Source organism: Procambarus clarkii, chromosome 6, assembly GCF_040958095.1.
Source record: "Procambarus clarkii isolate CNS0578487 chromosome 6, FALCON_Pclarkii_2.0, whole genome shotgun sequence".
NCBI lineage: Eukaryota > Metazoa > Arthropoda > Malacostraca > Decapoda > Cambaridae > Procambarus > Procambarus clarkii.
In genome coordinates this window covers 22795517-22819750 of record NC_091155.1, presented here as the reverse complement: position 1 = coordinate 22819750, position 24234 = coordinate 22795517, and the positions used below count along the sequence as shown (strand labels likewise).

At 38.7% G+C, this 24234-nt stretch overlaps 1 protein-coding gene and 1 long non-coding RNA gene across 2 annotated transcripts in view; one reads left to right on the top strand and one right to left on the bottom strand.

Annotated features, from left to right (window-relative positions):
- Positions 1-2448, bottom strand: part of LOC138354979 (uncharacterized) — a 188170-nt gene extending 185722 nt beyond the window's left edge. Inside the window, exon 1 of the long non-coding RNA XR_011223800.1 lies at positions 2208-2448. This is a non-coding gene — a long non-coding RNA (uncharacterized lncRNA). The remainder of the gene's footprint in view (positions 1-2207) is intronic.
- A 4698-nt stretch (positions 2449-7146) lies between these two features.
- The window catches only part of LOC123754009 (alkaline phosphatase), an 818565-nt gene continuing 801477 nt past the window's right edge, over positions 7147-24234 (top strand). Inside the window, exon 1 of the mRNA XM_069306635.1 lies at positions 7147-7383. Coding sequence (XP_069162736.1) covers positions 7293-7383 — 91 coding nt within the window. The 5' untranslated portion in view covers positions 7147-7292. The remainder of the gene's footprint in view (positions 7384-24234) is intronic.

Here is a 24234-nt window from a genome sequence, read left to right as displayed (position 1 = left end):
GTTCAGTCTTAAGGTGAAATGTTGCAGACTTATTTAGCATCTCGTATATGCAAATGTAGATTTAGAGAAAATAGTAGAGGCAAATTGTTTATAAATTTCATGAGGCTTAAATATTATTTCAGTCTCATAACATTTAGGGGTTTAAAGTTCATGCTCTGTGATAATATGAAACATTTGTTTACTGAGAATTATACTACTGTATATGTAATGTAGTATTGCCTTGTAAATTTATGTATATACGATTTATATTGTATTTTATTAAATAAAGATAACAAAGTTTAAAGTGAAGTGTTATATCTTATATTTAATTGTTAGGAAGATAATTTACATACTGACATTGAGTAATTAATGTATAATAGGATATGTAAATCAAACTAAGCCTATTTAAATTTAATTAGAGATGATATGGGTATACAGAGGCTGTAATATCCTATATAGGTAGTGTGTAATTTGCATAAGCGTTGCTAAGGAGTTCTAAGTTGTAGTATTAACATGTTATTAATGTAAGCTAGGATAGAGTAGAGAGGTAGTACACAATTGTCAGGTTTATGACTATATGAGGTGTGGCATCGGTGTCATGTCTAGTGACCACCCACCATTACTGTACGTATGCCATTGTTTGTCTCTAAGTGATTGTTTAGCTCAAGTTAAATGGCAGATATGTAAATTTGTCAACAACTGGAGGGGATAGAGCTGAAACCCCCTTACTCCCCTGCTAGATACCCTGGAAACACAAACCGAAACTGTCTCTATTTTCCGCTTGTTACAGCTTGTAATAAAGTTGTTACATCTTGGCTTAACGTGTTTATGACGTATTAGAACGTTGTTACAACTTGATATATTGGTTGTTATAACTGGTTAGGAGGTGTTAAAACTTGTTCGAACGTTGTACCAACGTCGTAGTTTCGGTGTGTGTTTGGCGGGTATGAAACCCCCAGAAGCAGGCAGGACTTTGGCTGGAATGGACATCCTTGATTACTCTGCAGTCGTTCCAGGGGTCAAGGTTCCCGCGGCCCGGTCTCTGACCAGGCCTCCCGGTGTTGGACATTCATTTATGTGTACTTTAAGTGTCCCTTTATTTATTTTTTTCGCTAGATATATTGCTACCTCTGCTAATATCCACCATTAATTTTGATCAAGTACTTGGATGTGGATCAGTAAATCTATTTGTGTCTTCAAGTTTTATTACACATTTTCACAGTTCCTTAGAATTACCCCCAGGCCATTAACGTTGGAGACAGGGTATAACTGCAGGCTCTAATAGGTGTGCTTTTCTGCCCAATCGATCCTGTAGGTTGGATTTGAAAATTCTTTTCTGTAGTTTGAGTTACCCAGTGAAAACTCCCTTACATAAGGAATGTTTTCACTTTAAGCGTAATTATATTGTTGAGTTTACCTGTTGGTCTAAAAATTATAGTGTTCCTCGAGTGTCTTTTGTACAATTTGCCATTAATGATTAATTTATTCAGTTATAGGCTGAATTGGGGATTGAGCCTTAATGACACAATGTCGACCATACAAGGGGCAGACTATAGCAGTGTATATATGGGTATTGAGTGGGGTATAGGAGTGAGACAGAGGGGTAGAGGAGTGAGACAGAGGGGTAGAGGAGTGAGACAGAGGGGTATAGGAGTGAGACAGAGGGGTATACAGGTGAGAAACGGGGTATAGGGGGGAGCGAGAGGGTATAGGGGGGAGCAAGTGGGTATAGGGGGGGGGGCAAGAGGGTATAGGGGGGGAGCAAGAGGGTGTAGGGGGGGAGCAAGAGGGTATAGGGGGGAGCAAGAGGGTATAGGGGGAGCTAGAGGGTATACGGGGTAGCAAGAGGCTATAGGGGAGCAAGAGCTATAGGGGGGAGCAAGAGGGTATAGGGAGGAGCAAGAAGGTATAGGGGGGAGCAAGAGGGTATAGGGGCGAGCAAGAGCTATAGGAGGGGAGCAAGGGGGTATAGGGGGGAGCAAGAGGGTATAGGGGGGAGCAAGAGGGTATAGGGGGAAGCAAGAGGGTATAGGGGAAAGCAAGAGGGTATAGGGGGTAGCAAGTGTATAGGTTAGGCTAGAGGATTCTGGAATATGGTAACCTAAGCTTGAATTAATCTTACTTTCCTCCAAACTTGTGCAAAAATCACATTTCAAACATTTTATGTACCTGATAATGAGACGTTGATTAAAGCGCAACAGTATTTACAAGTGGTGAATATTACTTACCTAGAGCTGCGGAGACGACACCATGAAGGCGGGAGTTTGGCTCACATGTTTCCTCTCTCCTCTCACAGCCTCTGGCGGCACACACACTCATCCTCGCTCACGTGTTTGTCAATACCGTTAGCGTAGCACTTTATACAACCATTACTCTTCATTCTGTACCGTATTAAAGTGTCTCACTTGAGCACAAGACCAAAGCGTGAGGACACAGTGGTCACTGGGGCGGCGCCCCGCCGGTGTCTGCTCGCGGGTCACAGTCAACACCTCAACTACTCACCAGTTGACACCTTCCATTATTCGAACATTTATTTATCAACGTAGCTAAACATATTGATGCTTTAATGTATTTATGTCAACGTTGCTGCGATTCTTTACATAGCTGACATATGCTTGCCGTAAAATTTTAGAAGAAAACGTTATTTTAATATATATATTACAAGAAGGGTCAGCTGGCAGAGCCCAGGATAGTCTCTCTCGCCCCCCCCCCCCACCCCTTCTTCCACCCACTTTTTCTTTCTTCCCCTCTTTCTTCCCTCCTCCATCCTTCATATATATATATATATATATATATATTTATATATATATATATATATATATATATATATACATATATATATATATATATATATATATATATATATATATATATAATCTCGTACCTAACATCCAGAACCGCACTACTTGGCCTAGTATGCAAGACCCGATTTCCCTAACAAGCAGTGATTATCGTTATTTTGAAATATGTTTTTCCAGAATGGTTCATTCCAAGTAATATTATTATATTATATTAAGAATTTCTTAGTTTAAACTCGATTTAAAAACAAAATAATGTAATATAATGCAAAGATTTATTGTCATTCCACAAGAAAAATTTGAAAAATATATAATTTCAGGAAAACTGGGCTTGTTAGGCAACTTGTTCTATAAGGTGGGTGCATAAACCACCCAATTTCTCCCCTTAACTTCCGTCTGGCCTCAAGCCTCTAGCCACAAGCCTTGGACTAGCAAACATCCTCTCATATAGATATGGATAGATGATCATGGCTTGAAAACAATATCACCAATCGTCTGGTATTCTTAACAACTGTCAAGGGAATGGCGCGTGTATTACATGCAAAGAGCTTGTCAATTTCTTGTTCCCATTGGGGACCTGGTGATTTTGGACACGAAACGATTCGACGAAGCTTGTTTTCTGTTCGTTAAAAGCGTATACATTGTTACGCTAGGCTGTATTAGCTTAGGTTAGGATGTATTGGTTTCAGTTGGGTAAGTTAGGTTAGGTTGGGTTGAGCTAGGTTAGCTTAAAAATAAGTTTAAAAAAATTCGCTGGAGAATCGTCTTGTGTACGATGTGACTTGTATCAATCCCATTATGTGCCTCTAACATTCTTCGCTACCATTTACAGGACGAGTGAGGGGTGCAAAGTAAACGAATTAAACTGAACATCATAACACGAAAACTCAAGGAATATATACACCAAAAGACGTGTCCCGCTTCTCGATGTATATACGATGCGTTTATTTTACATGCTGGCTTGCTAATGCTGCGCGTACATGCTGGCTTGTTAATGTGGCGTGTACAAGTTGGCTTGTTAATGCTGCGTGTACAAGTTGGCTTGTTAATGCTGCGTGTACAAGTTGGCTTGTTAATGCTGCGTGTAAATGCTAGCTTGCTAATGCTGCGTGTACATGCTGGCTTGTTAATGTGGCGTGTACATGCTGGCTTGTTAATGCTGCGTGTATATGCTGGCTTGTTAATGTGGCGTGTACATGCTGGCTTGTTAATGCGGCGTGTACATGGTGGCTTGTTAATGCTGCGTGTACAAGTTGGCTTGTTAATGCTGCGTGTACATGTTGGCTTGTTAATGCTGCGTGTACATGTTGACTTGTTAATGCTGCGTGTACATGCTGGCTTGCTAATGTTGCGTGTACATGCTGGCTTGCTAATGTGGCGTGTACATGCTGGCTTGCTAATGTTGCGTATACATGCTGGCTTGTTAATGCTGCGTGCACATGCTGGCTTGTTAATGTTGCGTGTACATGCTGGCTTGCTAATGCTGCGTGTACATGCTGGCTTGCTAATGCAGCATGTATATTCTGGTTTGTTAATGCTGCGTGTACATGCTGGCTTGTTAATGCTGCATGTACATGTTGGCTTGTTAATGCTGCGCGTACATGATGGCTTGTAGATGCTGCGTGTGCATACATGCTTGCTTGCTAATGCTGCGTGTACATGTTGGCTTGTTACTGCTGCGTGTACATGTTGGCTTGTTAATAAGCTACTGTGATGGTATTCTTATGGTTAACAGGCTTTCAGCCCAACACCAAAACAAATCATGAAAGTGGTGGTGGGGGGGGGGGGTGCGGAGCCTTCGTAGCCCGTAAATCAACACCATAAAAAATTAAGTGTTAGAGATAATCCTTAACAACTGCACTCACAATATTATTGTTACAACACACATCTTCCTCTGACGGAAGTTTTTCGACAATAGTGGAATTTTTTTTTAGATACTGATGCTATTAATTCGCATTCAGTTTAAGAATTATAAGCCAAGCATTTATAGCGGAAGATCAACATTTCCTCCAGCTTAGTTTACAGCAAGGTCACAGAGTCCCGGAGGCAAACACACGCACCGAGGCCAAAGTCAATGTTTGAACAGGAGTGAACTGCTTGAAGGTAATGCAAAACCAAGCAATCTCGTCTACTACTCGGTATTTTTACGCTGGTTAAAATCTTACAAAAAATACTTGTTATACTGGAATTACCAAACCCTCGTAACACACACTTGGCGGAATCTACTGTGGGAACTTTGGTTTCGAGGATGTGGACAACCATTCCACAGACTTGGGACGCTCTCTCTAAGGGGAAACGCATCAGACGAAAAAAACACGAATCTCAGCAATGGGAGCCAGATCACGTGCCCAAAGTCTAACTATGTAATCTGGACATCCAGGCCACATGGTCTACGCCTCCCACTCCCAACTATAGGACTAATCGCGTGTTAATTCCCCAGAAAATTAGGTACTTAATTAGGGACACTTAGGGTCCAACCAAGGCACTTAAATCTTCATATCAAGAGGACTGGATCACCAATTCCTGGAAACAGAGGTTTAGACCATAGAAATTTAATCTCAAACACAGAAATTGTAGTGCCAATGACAAAACGCAACTGAAATTGGAGGCATATAGCTCATAAAGTATTTGCGAATTCGCATGCCCGCACGCTGTTCTAATTGTTTCTTAACATGATGTTTAACGAAGATAAGTTCCAGCTCATGCGCTACGGAAAAAATGAAAATATAAAAACGGAAACCACGTACAAAACTCAGTCAAATCATAACATTGAACGGAAAGGCAATGTAAAGGATTTCGGTGTACTGATGTCGGAAGACCTTACCTTTAAAGAACACAATAGAGTACCTGTCACAACTGCAAGAAAAATGACAGGTTGGATAACAAGAACCTTTCACACTAGAGATGCTATACCGATGATGATACTTTTAGGGACGCTAGTACTCTCTAGAGTGGAATACTGCTGCACAATGACAGCCCCTTTCAAAGCTGGAGAAATTGCTGACCTGGAGAGCTTGCAGAGATCCTTTACTGCTAGAATCCACTCAGTAAAACCTCTAAACTATTGGGACCGACTAAAGAGCCTAAATCTGTACTCCCTTGAGCGCAGGCGGGAGAGATACATAAAAATTTACACATGGAAAATATTAGAGGGGCTGGTCCCAAACCTGCACACAGAAATAACGTCACATGAGACCAGAAGACATGGCAGGATGTGCAGAATACCCCCGTTGAAGAGCAGAGGCGCAACAGGTACTCTGAGAGAGAACTCTATCAACATCAGAGGCCCGAGACTGTTCAACACGCTTTCGCTACACATAAGGGGCATAACTGGCCGACCCCTCACAGTGTTCAAGAGAGAACTTGACAAACATCTCCAAAGGATACCTGATCAACCAGGCTGACTCATACGTCAGGCTGCGAGCAGCCGCGTCCAACAGCCTGGTTGACCAGTCCAGCAACCAGGAGGCCTGGTCGACGACCGGGCCGCGGGGTCGCTGAGCCCCGGAATCACCTCAAGGTAACCTCAAGGTAGCGTTAATTAACACTTATTTCCATAATATCTTCAATAGCTTATCACAGGCTATTTTTTAACTGATTTATCAGTATTAGACAGCCCACCCTACTGTTTTGGTAATACTTATAGTAACGATGAGGACCATTGTATATATACATCGGTCTTCATTTCTACTTTCTAATTTCATACAATGAAATTAGAAAGTAGAAATCGGAACTATTGAGTTGGACAAACTGGAAAACTATTTTCTACTTTTGTTGCAGACAAAATAAACTAACCTAACCTAACATTCATAGGTCTAATACACGTTATCTGAGGCCTAATATAGTACATGTGTGTGCTATATTAGTCCTAGGAATATCTAAGTTTGTTTGTTAGCTTCATTTTTCCAATTCTACAAAGTGAATAGTACAAAGTTCTACCATCTAACTGCTCAAAACACACTAGTTTTGTGTTAGGCTTAAGACCTATTATCTACCTCTAGAGGGGTTATTAAAATCACACTTGCTTCCAATTGACCAACCAGCAAGAGTACTTTAGCACCGAACAGTGCGGGACTAAAGTATACATGAGGGGGGGGGGCGGGAGTACACTTCCCGCCTCAATCTCCCGCCAGTGGTAAATATTGGTGCCAGTGTTGTCAAGCCATAAAAATGGGTATTAATTAACCGTTTTATTTTACACGCTTACCACTAGTTAATATCAGATGTGCGAACAAAAAAAATCGCAGCAACGTTGACAAAAAATACATTAAAGCATCAATTTGTTTAGCTACGTTGATAAATAAATGTTCGAATAATGGAAGGTGTCAACTGGTGAGTAGTTGAGGTGTTGACTGTGACCCGCGAGCAGACACCGGCGGGGCGCCGCCCCAGTGACCACTGTGTCCTCACGGTTTGGTCTTGTGCTCAAGTGAGACACTTTAATACGGTACAGAATGAAGAGTAATGGTTGTATAAAGTGCTACGCTAACGGCATTGACAAACACGTGAGCGAGGATGAGTGTGTGTGCCGCCAGAGGCTGTGAGAGGAGAGAGGAAACATGTGAGCCAAACTCCCGCCTTCATGTTGTCGTCTCCGCAGCTCTAGGTAAGTAATATTCACCACTTGTAAATACTGTGGCACTTTAATCAACGTCTCATTATCAGGTACATAAAAAAAAATGTTTGAAATGTGATTTTTGCCTCGAGCATGTTAGGTTTTAACTAGCGAACTGGACAGCAATTGACACACTGCCTCGCCACTGATGGTCAATAATGCCTCACTGATGTGAGGCATTATATTGTCCGTATGGCTCAGCAATTCCTGGTGTTTGATGCTGCCACTATGCAGAGCGGTTATAGCAATAGTTGTAGTGCATAGTTGCTCTTATAATAACGACGAGTCTGGATCTTGCACACAAGAAAGCTCTTATACTAATAACGACTGACTTTTGCTCATTGTTAGTACAACCACACACATGGTTGAGCAAATTCCTACAGCAAGATGTTTCTCCTATGTTGTTCTTAGGTATGGTTAGTGGTATGACTAGGCTAGTTGAGGTGTTATGGCTAGGCCTGTTAGATTTGAATTTGACGTCGCCAGCGTTTATTTTTCACCGAAAACTAATGTTACACGTCTGTTTTTAAACGCATTGGGAAACTTGTCATACGCCGCCCTTTCAGTTGTGCACCTTCAGTGGTTGATTGTTCAATAAATCCCTGAACTGTATGTTTGACAAATCTCTCACCCTGTCCATGGAGGACAGAAGAAAATGTATATATGCTGGTTAGCATTGTAAAAGTGTGGTCACGTCTATGCAAATTATGTATGCAAAATTTTGCAGGCTATTCTAAATAATGTTATAGTTAAGTCTAAGCCAAGTCCATAACAGGAATATTCTGGACTGAAATGTTAAACCAATTTTGGTCGTTATGTTGTTTTAAGAGCTATGCTAGATTTTGGAAGTTGGATTAGTTTTCACTATACACATATCATTTGTAATTAAGTTGCAAGATTAGACCATTTTGAATGGCTATTTTATCAAGACAATGAACCCGACCGAAAACGGTTTACAAGGCCCTATATTTCAGAAAGGAAATCCATACTAAACGCGGGGAAGTAGACCTCATGCACAAAGGAGTCACATTATTGTTATATATCGGTGAGAAAATTGGTAGGTTGCATTGCGTTTGACCATGTCGTGGGGTAGTGATCTAAGGTGTGCGCTTGGGAGTACCCAGAGCATAGGTTCGAAGCCTTCGCATGACTCCTACCGATTATCTCAAATATACACTGTTTTGAAAATGTCTAATATTACATTTTACAAATTTGCGGTGTTTTCGAAGATGATCAAAACTCTGGATGAAATTGTGCGAGTTTTTCTGTTTTCTCTCGCTCTCTTTATCCTATTTCGCAACTACAGTATATCAATATTTTATCTGGTAAAGATAATTTTATATTTACGTACATAAAAATATTTAAATTATATAAATTTGCATATATATAAATTATATAAATTTGCATATATATAAATTATATAAATTTGCATATACTGTATTTAAATTATATAAATTTGCATATACTGTATTTAAATTATATAAATTTGCATATATATAAATTATATAAATTTGCGTATATGCATATATATATAAATTATAGAAATTTGCGTATATGTAAATTAAATGTTAATCTCACATTAGAGTTTGGTAGATAACCCCATTGGTCTAAAAAATTCACCAGACTTTGAAGTCATTATAAGAAACATGTTTGGCATAAACATGAAAATATGTTCGTCGTATATCAACACAGAGACGGAGTTGTCCAAGCCCTCCACGTCCGTTAATTAACAGTGTGCAGTTTCCCTGACTAGGAATCGTAAATACGAGTATCAAAGGAAACATCTATAATCACTGTTATATAATTATAATGATAATTAGACTCCAATAAAACATGCAACGAAAAAAATTAACAAGTCATTAAAAATTTAAATAAATGGCTTAATTGAAGGCCTTTTTTTTTGCTGTACAGTATATATAAATTAAAATGTTGTTCTGAAGTCACTTTACGTAATTCACCTTGGTTATAGGCACATTTATCACTTACTGATGCAGTCACTGTCACGATAGTCAACCTGTAAACTCTGACAAACTGTTAAAACATTCACTTGAACACTACATAAATGTGAAACTGTAAAAGATTTCAGACCTCCTGGCCTATTGTTTAATTAATTTTAACTATTTCACTGTATCTCGTATATTGGAAGACATCATAATTTATCCTAAATTTGCGTGTTCATATTAAAGAATGTAAAGGGGAAAAGTAGAAAAGCAAGAGAAAAGAAGAAAGAAGGGAATGGAAAGCAGAAAAAGATTTATAATTTTTTTAGCCGAATCTTTTATGAATCTATCCCTGTTCTATGTGACGGTGAAGAACAGAAAGTCATATGTACAAATTAGCAAATTAAACCATGTCTAATATTGATGCAGTAGAGAGTAACCTCATGAAATATATGCCGAAATGTACAATTTAAACCTATTTTCTTATATATGATTCTCTGCCCTGTGAGGCAGTTAATACGAGCAGCATCCTCACTGCAGTAAGACTCAAATGAATTACTCTGATTGGGCAAAATTGTATACTAGTTTTGTAAATAAAGACAACAATAATAACCACTCTTGACTCAGTCGTAGTGAGGAGCAAACATTAAATTATGACTATCGTGCTCCAGTTCTTGGTTGCAGTCATTGTTGGAAGGTAAACGCAGTCAATTTCACACATTAACTTACTGGTCCATGTGTTCACAATCGTTCATTAACATCTCGTTCATGCACGAACTCATTGTCCTACTTATGAGTTCTTCCTCCAATAATTGTGCTGCATTAATTTTCCTCTAAATGTCAGGATTCTAGCTTTCAAGTCAGTAACCATCAATTAGAAGCAGATATCACAAGTTTCCCATTGATATAATTATTTTCCACTCCGTCGCATTTCCTTATTTAATATTTCGTATTGATTACACATGGCGTTTGGCGCGCGCGGGCACACACACGCATACACACACACACCGGGTAAACAAGGATAAACTATTCAACACTGGTGGGACGCGAACAAGGGGACACAGGTGGAAACTGAGTACCCACATGAGCCACAGGGACGTTAGAAGGAACTTTTTTAGTGTCAGAGTAGTTAACGGATGGAATGTATTAGACAGTGATGTGGTGGAGGCTGACTCCATACACAGTTTTAAATGTAGATATGATAGAGCCCAGTAGGCTCAGGAATTTGTACACCAGTTGATTGACAGTTGAGAGGCGGGACCAAAGAGCCAAAGCTCAACCCACGCAAGCACAAATAGGTGAGTACGCACACACACCTATTAACACTTAGGTAATTATAAACACCTATTAATACTTAGGTAATCATACACACACACCTATTAATACTTAGGTAATCACACACACGCACACCTATTAATACTTAGGTAATTACACACAAAGCATCATATGACAAAGAATGCTTGGAAGACGGTACACCACAAGCGTAGCTCTCATCCGGTAACTACACAGATAAATACAAAGGTAATTATTGAATTACACATGAAAATGATTATCCTTTAACTAAACTGTAAAACGTGTCGTATAGTATCTTAGAATATCGTTATATTCCTTCTGTAATTAGACACTCAACCATTTGAAACATTAGAAAATAAAGTACTGGTCCAAGACGGAACGAGACGTCGTCATTTATCATGTATAAAATCAATTAGAGAAAAAATTCCATATTTTCGTTTCTTGATCCGACATTTACCAAAATAATTTCAATATAGTCAAAAGTAGTAGAGAATGTAAAGTAAAAATGTCAGCATTTTGGTGGAAATTTATTGTATATTGAACATGCCGAAGCCAATATTACGTATTGGATAATATGAAGGCATTCAAACGACTCAATGCTCAGTCATTTCACGTCTGGCTGGATACGAAATCTGCAATAAAAGTCGTAATGCAATAGTTTTTTTCTATACAAGAATGTGTATTTTTACTAAAACTAAATATTTTGAAACAGTTTTTTTTTTTAAATTAGAGTGAATATTTCCCTCTGATTTCACAAGATCTATACATTAATGATTAATGATTACAGTGGAAGACAAAATAAAATACCAGCATGATTCCAAGTTTCTGCACTGTGTAGCCTCGCTGTACACACTTGCGGAAACAGTTGAACATTAGTTTTTTCACACGCCCTCGTATTAAAATGAATGAAGAGTCTGGCATTTATTCTACACAGCTGTAGGTTATCTGTTCTCGTCATCAGAAACAAAATAGTGAATAATTACAAAGAAAACACATGTGCAAGTTGGATGAAGCATTGGTACTTTGTCTTTCTACCTCTTCCTTCAGTACTACTCGCCTCTCTTTTTCCCCCACCCATTTTCCTCGCGCCTCTACCTCCTACATTTTCCTCGTCTCCATTTGCATCGCTTCTCACCCCGTCTTTCTGTCGCCACTCACCCCCTATCTCTCTCGCCGTTCGCCCCCTTCCTGCCTCGCCACTCATTTCCCATTCCCCCCCTCACTTTCCCTTCATTCCACGTGAGATTTCTGTTTTTAAAGACCGAAGGTCAACCAAAGTAATGGATGTCCTTTATCAAGTATATATTTAATTATTTCTCGAATTTCAAGTTTTACAATGAAACTAACGTAGGTTAAAGATATACTTACCTGTATATATGTATATAAGTATATACTTATACTTATCTTTATACTTAAAGATATAATTTACCTGTAGTAAATTTCAAGTTCTTCGATTCAAGCCCGGCATGGGACTAGATTTCTTGTGATAACTTATCGGTCGGTTGCATGTAGCGAATCTCAGACTCGCATATAACCCGGCTGATCCTGCACCTCAGGCTGGGATTTGTTCAGTTGCAACTTGAAAACCCTTCATTCAAACTTGATATCAGAGAGTTTGCTAGGTTTGCACAAAGGGTAACCTATAGTTATTCTGCGGAATATTCCTATGCCCAAGAACTAGTCAGAGTATATAATTTTAGGACTGTGAAGTGAATTAATATCAAGAAAGTAATGATTCAAATAAAATAACGCACTAGTAGTGCGTTACGATATTTGAACCAGAGCGATGTTGAGGGGGGGGGAGTCCTGTAGAATAGATTCTCTCGACACGGACGTGATAAATTAATTATTATTGCTATTGGGAATTTTCTTACGCCTTTATGGATCAGATGGTTGATTATTCAGTTATTTAATAATGTTGTTATGCCATCTCGGAATATATTATGGGCATAAAATGATTAAACACGCATTTCTAACACAGCCTAGTGCCCTAGTCTATTGGCGGAGATATCAGACATGAAACTGTGATTTTTAGTATTAATAGATTTTTATATTTAACTATTTAAGTCTTGTTAATTTTGATGAAACACACCAGATGAGTTTTCTGTTGATAAATTGTTCTAACGAGATTCTAGTGACAAAGGTAAATTAAAAAGTCTTCTTAACTTGCCACTAAATGAGTGCACGATTTTGGAAACTTGTGATCCCCCGAAGGGTCTCTTTCAAGTTCTAGTATGGAAATGGATTTATTTTTAATAATTATTAAATACGTAAATTCATATAAAGTGGAATAATTTTACACAAATTCTGTGATACGTAAAATTTTGATTAAATCAGTTTTTAAGAGGTAAGTGTGCTTGATGGCTAGTGATGAAGGCACCGTGTATGTACACAAGAGATGTATTCTTCATTATATAAGCACTTACGTTTTCCTTTTAGCCCTAGCTCTATTGGGGAATAAATTTAAAAAAGTAGAAACGAATATTTTTAATTATGAGATAATTCATTATTTCTTTTGGTCTTGCCGTATGTTGTTAAATTAATGCTCTTCGATTCATTTTAGAGGTAAGTTTTTCATCACATTTAAAATTGTAAAAAATGAAATCAGAACGAATAAAACAGATAAGGTAATATGACATTCCACATCACCAATGCAGTGCAGCAACAGAATATTTAAAAATACAATAAAAGTCAGCACAAGGTACCCCCTATCCTCGGAGGTCTTTATATACACTTCACCCGTTACAAACAGAACAATGTACATTCTCAATTAAAAAAAGAACAAAGCACGCGGAAACAGTAAACACCATTACACGGCATTGCACAACCCTGAAGCCATACATGGGAGCAACCTCAAACACATGTCACATACGAAGTCTTAAAACCTTGGCGTATTCTCCCACCACCACGCCCTCCAGAAGCTGCTAAGGAGCAGAGCCCTCGCCCCTGACCCCTCCACTGAATCATTTCAGAGCGTCATTTTCAATGCACGTCAGTGGTGCCACGCTGCTCCCTTACCACCACACCCCCACCACCCCGCACCCGTAAGAAACTCATCACAGCGAGGAGGCACGTCGCCAACCTCGCAGAGTACATGCATCACTCTGGCATCCTGGAACAGGCGATGCATGCCCACCATTACACTCCTCCCCACCCAGCAGAGGTTCAACATCAGACTCAAACTTACCTCCGTCCAGCACACCCTTAAGGAGGAAAGCATTCCGTTGATACACTGTTACAGGGCAGAACACGGACCTCCGCCTCAACCACTCAACACATTTCTCAACAGGAGACAGCTCATCGCTTCCAATCCTCCAGCATTTGCGCTCAACTCCATGGTCATCGGGGCTTCCACAGCCACAAGAGACACCACCACAGTAGTCAGGTGGACATAACTAATTGCATCGGCAGGTAAATCAGCAAGTTCACTAATCGGACCGACCAAACCACCGGGTCTCGTCAAAAACCAAAACAAACTCCCGGGCCACTTCAGCCCCATTCAGCATGTCAGCACCTGCAGTCATGTAGGCATCGCCGACGTCACATTTCTCAGTGTGAGCACCTGGGACCACGGTCCCACATGCTGCCTATTCCAATCCTTCAAGTACAGGTGTCTCCACCAAAGTCCCCGACCGCCGCCAGACAGGGAAAGTCTAAAAAGTCTATCTCCTTCCTAGAATAAATTGAACGTCAGTGGCCATCGAATATATAGCTTCAAAAATGGCCAGGGAGGGCACACTTGAAATACGTGTGGGGTTGATCATTTTACACCACATTAAGTCTGAAGCCCTGCACCGTTTCCGAAGAGCGTACAGTACATTTTTAGAGAGGAAAATCTTCACAGTCCTGTAGCCACGCAAAAAAGTTCCTTGAAGCGCCCAGACGTGAAACGGTTCGAGCGAACATCTAGAACCTTGCCATTTCGCCTAGCACATTTACGATGTTTCATCAGGCATCTCAAAGGGAACGTTGCGAACAGACACAAACCTCACATGCTGGCTGCAATCTATGACCTGCATCGTCCAGTCACCCCAGGTAAGGGAAGCACTCAATTTCAAACTGGCATAAACAACCATTGCTACGGTGTTTCCAAATTTAACCAAGACCGTGGCACTCGTCACCATCTGCACATCAGCTAAGTCCACGAGCTTCACTTCGATCACATCATAAAAAGGGCCACAGTTGCGATGGCGTAGTCAGACTTGCCCGTAAATCTGTTCCCGACCGTATTACACCGGGCTCAGTGGTAAACACCTCCCTGTACAGAGCCCACAGCTTGAATCTGGAGGTCACCTGACGACCGCACACCACGATGGCTGCCACAGATCTCATTTCACGTAGACTAGGCTAATTTTTGTACTTAAGGTGATTTTCAGCACTTCGCAAATCACAGATTTGCGAAGTGCTGACGCTAATTTGTGCTGCAGATTTTTAAAATGGAAAATTGCAAAATATTTAAAACTATAATGAAGGCTAAATAAAAACATTAAATTAAATATAAGCGTATAATAAATGTGTTAAAATAAAGTTTGAGGCAATGGTTTTTAATGGTTTGAAGAGAATTACAGCCAGCAACCGAAGGTACAAACAAGTGTCGGAATATAAAATTGGTTGCTCGTAGTTAGGATTAGATAAATTGGCCGAAAAATAAAATACAAAAAATCGATGTCGCTCCCTGAGCTTCTATAAAACGTGACAGTGTCGTACCCGCACTGCCAATAATTTCCGTCGCTAACGATTCAAACGACTGAAAAATCACCAAAAAAGCAATATTCAAATTGCCAATCCTGAGTCGAAATGCCCCGAGAAAAAACTATGGCAATAATTTGAAACTAAAAGCATGTTTCGACAAGCAAACGACTTCGTGATTTAGAATCCAATAATCGATGTCGACCAAGCTCGACAACGGTGTCTCCTCGTGGCTGTCGCAAGAGTTACTCTCACATAGGACGAATCCTAAAATGGCGATAGGCTACAACCTGATCTTTTGTCTTGAAGCTGATTCTTTGAAATTCAATATTCCAAATTGTTTACGACGTAACGTAATTTTGTGTATGCAGTTAGAAACATAATGTTATGTATATAAGATATGTACATCTTCGTACTTTCTATTTCTCTACTTCTGTCCGGCAGGAGGGTTGTGTTTTGGGCCAAAGGTAAAGGTGGCATGCAGTTATTATAAACTGGATATTGACATTCGCTCAATAACATCAATGCCATCGTTCTCATTAACGATTATAATTTGCGTTAATGGCACAACCTTCCTTGCTAACCTTCGAGAGTGAGCGTTTATTGTCAATAAAAATATAAATGCTTTTAAATTTAAATCTATTATATTAGGATTCAACTTTTGTAACAATGCCAATAGTTTTTCCATTGAAAATTATTATTTGTTGAACAATTATATTGTACCTTTTTTCTTCCCCCATATTGGGTGATATTTTCTTGCCTGGCTGGGCAAGCCAGGTCCATGGCAGAAGCGGCTTTGTTGTCAACCAGTGACAATCTTTGTTCTGTTTCTCATTAAAACGCACTCGACATTGCCTTGGTAAAGTTCAGTTATGAATCGGATTACAGCTTGACTGCAGAGAACCTTGGTAATCTGGAATAAATACACAACACATACAACACACACACTATACAGTGTGTGTAAATCACGAAAATTAACGTGATGAAATTTCCTTAAGTGCTTTCGTATATTAATACATTTTTCAGAAGGAATGGAAGGAAGGAACTGTTTCTGAAGATGTATTAATATACGAAAGTACTTAAAGAAATTCCTGTTTCTATTCTTCCTCCGTGGTCTGACACTGTCACACTATACAGTATACTAATACACACGCACGAACACATGGGCTCACGCCCCCCCCCCCCACACACACATTTCTGTAGCCCATTATGTCTGAAAGCCAATTTCTCGAGCACACGGGTAACGAAGCCTAATACGGTGCGTGTGTAAACTGTTTTTCAGTTGTAACTTTTCAACATATTGGCTAATAAATTTCTTCTACCATTGAATATAATTAACCCGCATTATGTTTTATGTAAACATTAGAAAAAAATGTTTGGTTCATCCTCAGAACTTAGAAATTTGGCAAAAAATAGTAAAGCATAACAACACTTAGTCATAAATATATAACTATTTATGAATAAGGTTTTTTATTAAAATATGCTAAATAAAATGTATATAACGAAAAAATAATAAAATGATAAATTAATGTTGCCATGAAAACTGCTTAATATAAAATAAATAATATCGGAATCGGAAATTCATTCGATATAATCACGTACAAACTTTGCCATATTAAAATCTCAAGAGAATAGGCTTTTCATGACCACACAAAGCTGCTTTCTCTTTACAAGAGAAGAGGCTACATAATAAGCAGGTCCCACTTTGTAATGACTTTCTAAACTGGCAAAAATGGTGGTTTGGCCATTAGGGAAACCTGTTGGGGCTGAACGACCAAAAATGTTCTCCAATGCCGGATCTTAAGTGTTTCCTTAATTGTATATTGTTAATTTTTGTGCAGCTATCGCATATAGATTTTTATACAAGATAATGCAGATGTTTTTGTATTTTCACGTGTTCTGATCGTGCACCGATTGTCACAAGTCTAGTATTTCTGGCAGCGCAGCCTCTTCTCTCGATTTACCACTGGAAAAATGCAACTGTTTGTCCTAGCCAGAAATGTTCGACTCCAAACAATCTAACCTATCTAGGACGATGCATAAAAAACATCAATATTGCGGTGCTTAAATTTGTTTGAAGAGAGGACGGCCTGCACATAAGCATACATGAAGGATCAGTAATGAGAGATACAAGTATCCTCATATCATTACTTTCTAACTTGAAACGTGGATTAAAATAGCTCTGTCATTCAGCTACCCAGCCACTGCATTGTGCTGCTTACGTCAACAGTCTTGAAATGAGAGTAAATGTTTTGAGTGTGGCTCGTTCAGAAGCGTCCTCAGAACCTGCAGCTCTCTCCAGCAGGGGGCCTTGCGACAGTGGACAGCGCTTGGGGGTCGTAGACCAAATGGCCCGGATTCGATTCCCGGCGGAGGCGGAAACAAATGGGCAGTTTCTTTCACTCTGATGCTCCTGTTCACCTAGCAGTAAATAGGCACCTGGGATTTAGATAGCTGCTTCCTGGGGATGTGTGTGTGCGCGCGTGTTAGAGAGAAATATATGTAGTAGATATAATAGAGGAAAAATAGATGTTAGAAAGGCGGGATCCTAGAGCTAATAGCTCGATTCTGTAGACACAAATAGGAAATAGGAAATACACAGGATCAAACAGTCTGTCCTGTGAGTAATCCAAAGAAATGCTCTTCAGGGTTGGCTAAAAAAAAATATTCATTGTCACCTGAGAGGAGTGTAAAAGACAGACACAGACAGACAGACAGACGGCGCCATTATGCTCCACGCTCGCTACGGGGGACAGACGGTTTCATTATATTCGCACACGCTCGTTACGGGGACAGACAGCCGCATTATACATCCTCACACTTCCTACGGGGACAGACATTATACTCACACTCGCTACGGGGACGAACGACTACGTTATACTCATACTCGTTATGGGACAGAAGGCTTCATTATACTCACGCTCGCTACAAGGACATACAATCGGCTATATTATACACGCATTTCGGGTACTGAAAAATGACTACATAATACCCATTAGCGCTTTATCAGATAAAAAACATGAGGTCAGGTGCCTGGAATTTAACCTTTAGGTGCAGTCTAGAATGAAAATGGTATAATGCAATACGAAACTTGTTTTGAATAAATCCCAGCCATGTGCTTCCTCCGTTAGTCTTAAAACCGGGATATCGCCTTCAGGTATCGAAGGAGCGTATCAACGGGGAGCGTATTGGAATAAATAACAATAAAGTCAAAAGGATCTGTCTCACAAAAGATGCGAATATGCACTGGTGCTCTATTTTCTATTACGGAGAAAAGGTACAATAAGCTACAAATTACAGATGACGAGTATCCTTGAGAAAAAAATGATGGGAGTGAAAGCTTTCATTGAAATTCTGATAAAAAGTGCATGAAACGCCTAGTGATTTACGAGCTGAAATCGCTGAAGGGTTGTAGTCGGTTTATCTATGGATGGTTTATCTATGAATATCTATTTTCACATAAAAAGTGAAAACCTTTGGAACACTGTGATTTATCCATATGTACAAGGAAGCAGAGTTCACAAATGTTAGGAAAGGAAAAGTTATAGGACTAAAAGGCCGTTAGATGTTACAAGGTAGTATAAGAGTCACGAAGGAGTACGCAAGAGTGGGAAAATTGTTAAGAGGGATCACACGAGAGCGAGGAGAGACTCGGAAAGGCAACTTGAGAAAAACTAAACAGATAAGCCCATCCCAGACTTTTCACAGCCATAACAAAGGACACTATTAGTAATTATTCACAGAAAATTATCAGATGTGCAAGGAACTCAAGAAATGGGTTCAAGAGGCCTTCATAATAAAAGAAGAGGAGCTGCCTAACCCAGCAGTGAGCGAGTCAAACCAAGTGGAATAAGATAACTTTGATATTAAAGTTAGAATGTCGACATGACATACACCATGCAACCAGACTAGCTTTCACTGTGAACACTTAAGAGCTAAAGCCTTGTGCTAGCCACTTACTGAAATGTATAACTAGTCACTGGAGAGAAGAAAGTAACTAGAATATTGCAGGACAGGCCAGTACAATGCAAATACTGTATACCAAAAGGGCGAGATATACAGGAAGCTAGTGTTCCCTACATGCATACCATAAAAAATAGAAAAGAATCATAAGAAGGAGGGTCTTAGAATATCGTTAGATATTCTAATCTTATATCTAGAATATTCTAGATATCTAGAATATCTTTAAATATTCTAATACCCGGTCCCGACCACGGCGGTCTCTGGGTTTGGAGTCCCTGAGTCCCTTTTACCAACTACGAAGTTAACGCCGGAGCTGGAGCCACTAGGGCAGTTCGTTGTTGCCTTCAACCTCGTGCTGACAGTTTCTGCGACGGCGCTGGAACCAATCATATTGGATTTTGCCTTTCTATTGGAGACTTTTGGCGCTGAGAAGAGGTGGAAACCTGCTGCTTGGGTGACAGCTTCTCCATCATATCAACCAACCCTGGCTTTACGCCCTGAAGAAGCCACTCCAGTTCGACAACCAGAGCGTAACTCCATTGTCTCCTGTAACTGATGAATGCCTACTACTACTACTACTACTAGAAGATAGTTTTTATTACGAAACACCAGCATGTGTGCCAATCCTGCATCACAGACCTGGAAGAATGATAGATATTAGGTAACATAAATCAGACAGGATAAGGGATATATATAATATAATATATATAAATATATAATATAATATATATAATATATATATATATAATATTTATAATATATATATATATATATATATATATATATATATATATATATATATATATATATATATACTATATATATATACATATTTTTTTTAAACCTAGAAGGGGTTCTAGGGACTATATATATATATATATATATATATATATATATATATATATATATATATATATATATATATATATATATATATATATATAAATTGTCATAAAATAAATATATTAACAAGTTACTTTTATTTCTGAAGCTATCATTAACAGTGCCAAAAATAATTATACGTATGATGAAAGAAAGTCAATAATCTAAAGTGTGACAAACGAAGCCTTACCGCCCTCACGTTCACCGAAAGTTAACTAAATCCTCCAGTTATATGAGACCATTATTGCCGTTTTTGGCAATCATTTGTGGCGAGGGTAAAACACTTTTCAGTTGTGCTGGGGAGCTTTCATGTTTCCTACATGGTCTTTGTGTATGTCTGGCTTTCCTGCTAAATTGGTCAACCTTCATTTTTGCAATTACTATGAATTGAGCTTGTGACAAAGCCCTGACGAGCTTATAAAATAACAAAATCATAATAAAGCGAAGAACCCGTGCATATCTGTTTTATTAAAAATAGTGTGATTGTAATTTTGTCAACCCGAATAGTGTCACAAACTATATCAAGAATAACATTTGCATAGGTACTCTGCGACAAGTGATGAATTGAGAGCATCTATTCGCAGAGCGACCATGTAACTGCTCCGGATAACGCGTTTTCAAATGTGTCCAGCAACGATGTGCTCGTTCCTCGTCAGCCAATAGAAACAACGTCAAATGAATCGTCTTTATCGAAGTGCCCATGATGGTACGTAAATAATTTGATCCTTGTTGATGTGTAAAACGTGTGTTAAACTTGATTAGAACATAGTTTAGGCTTGAGTGTCGGTTTTGCATCACGCTCATTCATGGCAGATTGTCAGAGCTGTTTCCTGCTAGCACTGCCATTCATCTCTTGCGCCGCGATTTGAATTAATGGCATTAGGATAAAGGGAAGTTTTTGCATTTTGCATCTATCTCCATTTGCCAAATTCTGTGCTCTTGTGTTGAGTGTAGTGGAAGCTGCGGTAGCAGCCCCTGCCGATATTAGTAGCATTGCACGAGGGTAACCCTGCCTGATAAACCTACCTCATACTGCGTTCGTCCCAAAATCGGTAAACACAATAGAAGTCTGTTTGCCTCGGCTCTATGACCAACACATCTTCAAGCCACGATCACCGCTATGCTAGCTTCTGCGCCATGATCCACACATTCTGAAGCCATGCTTGCCGCTATGTTAGTCTCGACGCTATGGCGTCGATGAAGATGACACATCTTCAAGCCATCATGCTCGCCGACACTCAATCTAGTTATATAATAACTACATGATTTTTGTATTAGCATAAGTTTATGTAATATAGGCTGTTATGTATTGCGCATGGTAACGGTTGCATCCAGGAGGAAAATAATATGGCTTTAGCATAGATTGTTGGAGATAGCTGTAGCGTCAACGAGCATGGCTTAGGGATATATTATTGGAGACACTTGTGGTCTGGACATGATAGCTTACGGATGGTTCTTTTCATATCATCTTGATGTACGTAACATTAATAATTTTTTTCAAACTGATATTATCATATTTATTAAAATCGTTTGTTTCCCGAGGTGTCGTAATTGACACGGGGCCAACCTGTGATATAATTTTGGTATTCACATAATTTACTTTGAAGGTATGAAAGATATAATATTGAGCAACGTGCTCTGCTTTTTCTTAAGCCATGACAGATTTTATTATTAATAACAATGGTTGCATACGACCTCTTAACATTTTCTTTACGCTTTTACATGATTTCTGCCGTCAATACTGGGATTGCCTAGAACTATCTGCGTTGTCCACAGCCTGTAAGCTTTCATTACAATATTTTGTTTTAAAATTGGTGATCAACTGTTTAAAGGTACTAATTAATTTATACAGAAGATATATTTAAATAATAATTATTCATTTGTTAAAGAATTTTAATTCTGCATAACATTAGGCTGTTTCACGATTATATGAGCATTGTGCTTGCTGTTGGATCAAAGAATGTATAATTAGGCATGCATGGAATCGCCATTGTACATAGTATCCAAATTATTTCGCCAATTAATGTCAAGCTATAAAGCATGTAGTTGAAGGTAAAACATATGCATTTGTGTTGCTTATGAAGCAATTAAATTCTTTATTGCTTGTGTATAGTTATTGAAGTGTGATTTAAATAAAAATATAATTAATCAGGTTTTTAATATCTTGATGTGTATTGGCTACATGTACACTTCTTAGCGAGGTCGTTTTTTTTTGCATCTAGTAATATTGTAATGATCATAAATTTAATGTTTGCTGACTTTGTTGATGTAGGGAGACACAGAATGTGTGTGTGAGAGAGAAGATGGATGTTGTAATAGATAACAAAGACAACATCTTTAATATTAATGGTTACCAATCAATTATCTGCCTCAACGCAAGGGGGAAGGGGATTATAATGGAAAACGTACGAGTGAGGAATTACTTAACAATTATAGGGTAGAATTACATCTTTGGATATTCCTAAACCCCACCTTGCAGGAAATGTATTGAATATGCAAGCTTTTGAATGGATAAATAATGATCGCAGATGAGCGCTCAACGTATCTGAAGAAACAGCTGCCTTAACAACACTGCAATTTCTTGGCATTACCAGTGACAGAATTAAGTAACCTTCAAACAATAAATAACAATAATGTGGCTGGAAGTTAGACGCCCAACCCCACACAACTGAAAATATGGGAAGTGATGACTTGCTAATAATGTGATCCAGGATCGACGAAAACATCACTTCCTTTATTTTCAGATAGTACGAGTTGGGTGTCATACGTAACTTTAATACAGAAGTAATTAACAATACTGAGTAACCCAACCAATACATATAAAATTAAAAGAAAATGACGACGTTTTGGTTACGATTAGTCTTAATATGAATCGAAACGTCGTCAGTTTTATTTCACATGTCTGGGTTAGGTTACTGGTTTCAGCAACTTATTCTCCTCGTACAATATCGAAGTAATTTGCATTGAGTACTAACTTTAGATTTTTTTCTCGAGATCTGGATAACTGAGAAGTGATTATAAGAATCGATTTTCTGGAGTGTTCCATCGAGATTTCCAAGCCTTTCATGAAAATGGCTATTGGAATTTTAAAGACCAATTTACATGAGAATTTCACGGAAGCAACGAAGCACACGGCTTCGGCTTATACAATGAAACCTGAAATAGTTTAAAGCATTACTTTTGTTTCTAGTTTACAGCGTTGCTTTTGTTTTTGGTTTAAAGCTTTGCTTTTGTTTTGGTTTAAAGTATTGCTTTTGTTTTTAGTTTAAAGCGTTGCCTTTGTTTTTAGTTTAAAGTATTGCTTTTGTTTTTAGTTTAAAGCGTTGCCTTTGTATTTGGTTTAAAACGTTGCTTTTGTTTTTAGTTTGAAGCGTTGCTTTTGTTACTAAAAAAATTGCTTTTGCTACTAGTTTTTGTTAGGGGGAAATGAAGACTCCAGTTGTGTGACTTGAAAATTAGTGTATCGTCTTAAGCACAACAGTTGTACAGGACAAATAACAACTACAGTACAAATAACTCTACCAAATAACAATATTTGCAATAGCCTAATATTAAATTATATAGACGTCACTCTTCTGAATTTATTATCTAATTCTAATTCTCTTGACGTTTGTTCTTTATGTATCTTGAGAATAACAGACGTAACAAAAAGGTCTCGAGTGTTTGACACACACACACACACACACACACACACACACACACACACACACACACACACACACACACACACACACACACACACACACACACACATATACACACATACACACATACACTTATGTGTATGTGTGTGTATATGTAATTACACTTAGGTAATTACACATACACACATACACATATACACACATACACACACACACACACACACACACGGACGGACGGCAAAATATTAAAGAAATTGTTCACGACCTTTATGAGATTGAAATTTGAATATGCAGCTCTTGTATAGTGCCCATGTATATCTAAAGAACCACATAGGCAAACTGGAAATGCTACAAAGACAAGCAACTAAATGGCTTGCGGAATTGAAAAAGAGTAGCTACGAAGAGAGTCGAGAGGTGTTAAATATACTATC